This window comes from Chrysochloris asiatica, unplaced genomic scaffold (genome assembly GCF_000296735.1).
Source record: "Chrysochloris asiatica unplaced genomic scaffold, ChrAsi1.0 scaffold00054, whole genome shotgun sequence".
Taxonomy (NCBI): domain Eukaryota; kingdom Metazoa; phylum Chordata; class Mammalia; order Afrosoricida; family Chrysochloridae; genus Chrysochloris; species Chrysochloris asiatica.
In genome coordinates, this window is record NW_006408572.1 from 15,978,491 (window position 1) to 15,983,826 (window position 5,336).

The 5,336-nt window shown below is 47.8% G+C and overlaps 1 protein-coding gene across 1 annotated transcript in view; it reads right to left on the reverse strand.

Annotated features, from left to right (window-relative positions):
• The window catches only part of ELAC2 (elaC ribonuclease Z 2), a 24,387-nt gene extending 19,602 nt beyond the window's left edge, over positions 1-4,785 (reverse strand). The window contains exons 1-4 of the mRNA XM_006863512.1: positions 4,559-4,785; positions 3,970-4,020; positions 3,739-3,809; positions 2,366-2,430 (exon numbers count right to left, since the gene is read on the reverse strand). Coding sequence (XP_006863574.1) covers positions 2,366-2,430; positions 3,739-3,809; positions 3,970-4,020; positions 4,559-4,785 — 414 coding nt within the window. The remainder of the gene's footprint in view (positions 1-2,365; positions 2,431-3,738; positions 3,810-3,969; positions 4,021-4,558) is intronic.
• Between the last annotated feature and the right edge of the window lie 551 nt (positions 4,786-5,336).

Sequence of the window (5,336 nt, forward strand, 5' to 3'; positions counted from 1 at the left end):
AACCTGTATAGGGTTTCCAAGGAGCATCTGGTGAGCTTGAACTGCCAACTTTGCAGTTCAAACAACTTTGCAGTCTGACGCATTAACCCACAGTGCCACGCTAGGACTCCAGGGAATGGTTAGAGGGCTAGAACTCTCACCTTCAGAAGTGTACAGGCCTAGATGGAGAGTATATCTAGAAACAACAGCCTCACATTTTTATAATTTTGTTTAATAAATGGGTTTCTATAATTTTGTAAGGAGCTCTGGTAGCATAGTGGTTACGAATTGGGCTGCTATCCTCAAGGTTAACAGTTCGAAACTACCAGCTGTTCTGTGGGAGAAAGATGAGGATTTCTGCTCCCATAAACATTTACAGCCTCAGAAACCCTATGCAGGGTCGCTATGAGTCAGAATCGAGCACATAACCACCACCACATCCATAATTGTGTAGCAGGATTTTTTGGATTACCCTCATTTTACTTAAAGTGCCTCCTGTACGTTAGATGCCAAAGATTTACCCCCTCTGCAGCTTAGCATCCATTGGAGGTGGCCAAAGTTAAATTAATGATAGCACAAACAGCCACTTAATGCCACCATGGTAAGTGCTCTGTCATAAAACGGAAAATAAACAAATAGCTGTAGGGTGCCTAGTGTATCTGTCAAGTCAGGGGTGGATCCTGATCTTTTAGCTGAACCTGAATTCAGATCACGGTATAGGCAGGGAGGAGAAGGAGGCAAGGAGCACTCGAAACCAAACCAACTAAACCAGCTGCTCTTGAGGTAGTTCCAACTTGTGGTGACCCCCAGGTGTTTGAATATAAATACCTCCCCAGGGTTTTCAAAACCTTTCAAAACCGCATCACCAGGTCTTTCTTCTGAAGCACTTTTGACTAGATTTGAACTGCCAACCTTGTGGTTAATAGTCCAGCACTTAACCATTGCTCCACTCAGGGACTCCATGAGGAACACTGTGGAAAGAACTCACGGATGGAGCCCTGAGGTGGGAAGGGTTTTCCTTGAGGTACAGAAGGTTAGAAGAGCTAAGAGGTGGCCAATGCAGCTGCAGCTTGGTGACTACAATGTTGTTGTTATGTGCCATGGAGTCAATTTCAATTCATAGTGACCCCGTACAGGGCTTCTGAGGCTGTAAATCTTTACAGGAGCAGAAAGCTTCATCTTTCTCCCGCGGAACAGCTGGTAGTTTCGAACTGCTGACCCTGAGGTTAGCAACCTGATTCGTAACTACTACGCTACCAGAGAATACAGAGGCCTTTAAGACTTGTGGCAATGTGCAGGCATTTGGAATGTGAGTCCTGATGTTGTGCTGTAGGACAAGCACCAGACTGCTAACCGCAAGGCTTGTGGTTCATATTCAATAGCTGTTCCTCAGAAGCTCTACACGGAGTCGCTATGAATCAGAAATGACTTGATGGCACTTAATAACAGCAAACAACGACAATGCAAGAGAAACATGAGGCTTTCTGTTCCTGGACTGATTTTCAGCCTTGGAAGCCCTACACAGGGTCACAATGAGTCAGTACCAACTCGAGGGCACTTAACAATAGTGAGAAGCTCTCGAAGTGGTTTAGGTTGGGATGTGTTATGCCTACATTTGTGTCTTAAAGAGGTCTCCATGGCCGCTGTTTAATTAGAGACAAGTCTGGATCTGGGAAGCTACTGTAGTAGACAGAGTGAAAAATAATGAAGGCTTTGGTGAGACAGAGACAAAAGGATAGATCTGATGTACTTTAGAGACAGAATTAGCAGGTCTTGGTGACTGATTTCTTTTTTTCTTTTTATAAGAACTAGGGTGTGAATGGCTAAATTCAACAGCTTTGACTTCAACAATGTGTACACAAGCTCTCTGTACATGAGTTCAGTCATGGCTGGTGTGGAAAGCATGAAGCTGTCTAAAATGTCATCATATATAAGAACAAGAGCTATTACTTACTGAGTGCCTACTTGATGCCAATGAAGTGACTTAGGGCTTAACAAGTCTACACAACATCATAGCCATTTCATAGATGTAGAAATGGAGGCTCAGAGAAGCAAAGTAACTCATTCAAGGTTACAAAATTAATAATGCTTTGAACACAGGTCTACTCAATTTGCAAGGTGGAATGTTCAACTGCTGTACTATCTCTGTCATTGCTGTAAGACACCACTTTGCAACAAAGACAGTAATTATTACACGGGAGTCCTTTCTGCTGTGGTGCTGTGGGTTAATGCACTGGACTGCAAACTTGGTTTACGATCAAGGTCACCAGCCGCTCCTTGGAAACCCTATGCAGTGTTGCTATGGGTTGGAACTGACTCGGCATTTAACAACAACATTAAACGGGGTGGAGACTTGTGTTTGGAAGATGAGTCAGGAGACACTCACCAGTTGTGGAGGTCCAGAAAGCACACACTTTGGAAGTCCAGTTTCCTTCAAAGTGAGAATCATTCCTAAAAAAAGATGAATAAAATCAGCACCTCAGATACAGATGTCTCCTGAACATATTCTACAGTCAAAGCCAGGAGGAGTAGCTCTCACTTTCCCGGCAATTTGCCTCCTTGTTTTCATTCCAACTTCTAGTTTATCAGGGAAAGTGTGAGAGCCATCCTCTATTTCTAAATGCCTCTGGAATGGGCAGAGATGGAAGTAACATGAGCTCCAATGTCTAGGGCATACAACTTGAGGTGCTCACACTTAGCTTTGTACAAATGAAGAATCAGCCTTAAATTTTACACCATAGCCCTAACTGCAGTCCTGAACGGGTTCAAAGCTCTACTCCTTCCCAACACATTGTAAATGTGGCTGCAACAGTTCTGACCTCTCTGTTGTTGTTAAGTACCATCGAGTCAGTTCCGACTCATAGGGACCTCGTATAGGGTTTCTGAGGAGCAGCTAATGGGTTTGATCCGCCAACCATACAATTAGCAGTCTGGTGTTTATTCTACAGTGCCACACCAAGACTCCCTTGGCCTTCCTAATAGAGGGAAATGACTAGCAGGGTCATCTGGAGAGGACGTGTTTATGAGTGGTTGCCAGTGGTATTACCTTGGACCCAGCAACCCAAGAATCAAGTAGATGATAACTAGCTTAAAATCCACTGCAAGAGGGAATCAGTTGTGTCCTGTGCATTGGTTCTGACTCATAGCAGCATTTTCTAGAGCAGCTGTTTTGAACTGCTGACGTTACAATTACCAGTCCAGTGCTTATCCTATAGTACCATACCAGGGTTTTTGTTATTAATTGACGTACAGTCAGTTGTGACTCATAGCGACCCTGTACAGGGTTTCCAAGCAGTGTCTGGGGGCTTTGGACTGCCAACCTTGTATTAGTAGTTCAGTGCTTATCCTACAGTGCCACACCAGGACAACCCTCCCCCCCCACCAGCATATTCATGTTATAATTGGCTCTTTTGAGTCACACCTTTTGATGCTCCCGGCTGCAGCAGACTGGGCTGGCAGAGAAAGAATTCCAGCACCTCTGAGCTCAGAGGATTGGCAGGAAAAGGGCAAAGACCAGAAGTTTCTGCCATCAAGTTGATTGTGACTCAGTGACCTTACAGAACTGCAGCAGAATGGCTCTTTAGAGTTGCTGAGACTGTAAATCTTTATGGAAACAGACAACCTCATCTTTCTTTCCTGAGGAATCTTGCAGCTCAGCTATTAACCCACGGTGCCACCACGGCTCAATGAAAAGGGGCAAAGCAGTTAAAATCACAGAGACTTCCTTCCAGCCTTGACCCCTGCAAAGATCATACTTACCACACAACCCTCCAACATTCGACCAGTGCATCCGGGTTAGGAATATGTTGTCCAGGCGTGCAACCTTCAGCCTAACAAAAATGACATTTGAGCACAAGAAAATGAACAGACCTCGAACTTCTTTGTCCTAAAAACCCTGAGAGCTCTCCCCTCAACTTTCAAACCCCACAACTCCCACCTCCCCTCCACCCCCCACCCCCACCCCATCCCCAAAGAACATAGCAGACTCACTTGTGTTCCTGCATGAGTCTCTGGATGCCTTCTCCACAGTTGAAGAGATACCTACAAGGCAAAGGTTACCCAAAATACTCAGAAGATTCTGTTCTGTAAAATCTTTGAGCTCAATTAGATACTACACTGTAATCTCTAAACTAAGGGCCCCAGATTTCTGCTGTGTTTTGAACCCTTCTCAGCAGAGGTGTGTTTATGGAGGGGAGTTTGGGGGCACAGGTAGGATCATTCCCCCATTACTTCCTCCTCACCAGCCCTGTCAATCCCATGCACCAGTTGGAGGGGTTGTTAGGACCCCTGAGAAAGTGCCCTTCAGGATGCACCAAGAGGGAGTCCCGGATCCAAGGGTTGGGGAGCTGCTTTGGTAAACCTAAATTCGACATTCTCCTAGAGCTCCCAGACTATATGGATATACAAAGCTCAGAAATACAAGATTGAGCCCCCAAATTACCCCCTTGTCAGCCACCTAAAGGCCAAGGACAACTGCAACAGTGAAATGCCACAAATGTATGGTAGGGGAAAGAGGAGTCCAGAGACGTGCTGCAGTGGCTGTGTGTACAGCCCGCAGGTCTCAGCGCTGAGCACTGACCGGTTGTACTCGGAGAACACGTAGAGCGCGGCGCCCGCATCCCGGCCGCCGGCCGCTACCACCTGCAAGTACACGGTGTTGGGGCTCCCGGGCTCCTTCGATGCGCCGCGCTTTTCCCGTGTGCGCAGGTGTCGCAGAGGGTCCTTGGGCGGCCGCTGACGGCGGGCGGAACCCTGCGACATGGTGCGTCCAGTCGCGGCCCGCAAGAGCGAGCGGAGAGCCCACATGCACCCACCTCCCTCGGAACTCGAAAAGAACTAGTCCCACGGTCCGTGTGCCCCAAGCACCGTCGCTGCGCTCCGCATGGCGGGCCTGACCAATCAATACACCACGAACGGCGTGGCCCGCCTACGCGTGGCTGCGCACCCAATAGTAAGGAGCTTTGGAGCTCGGGACATGTCAAAGGGCTGAGACCATAGAGAGGAGGAAGGCTAGAGCGTCGCGGGCGACCCCGTCCCTCGTCCCATTCCGGCTTTGGCCGGGTCGGTTTTCCGGGGCGGGGCTTCCGGAAACTCAGTGCCTCGAAGAGCGTGCAGTTTGGAGTTGAATTTGTAAATTCTGGTGCCCACAAATTAGGAGCTGTTCCCTTAGGCAAGTCATCCCCAGTGCCCACCAAATACGGTTGCTATGAAAATTAAATGTAGGGCGATCAATTAGGACGCCGTGGGCCATGAGGGTGAGTTTCGGTCCAGACCTGACGGGTGTTAATAAGTGCGGTCGAGTCGGTTCCTGCTCAGCGGCCCTGAATAGGGTTTCCAAGGAGCCCCTGGTGGGTTTG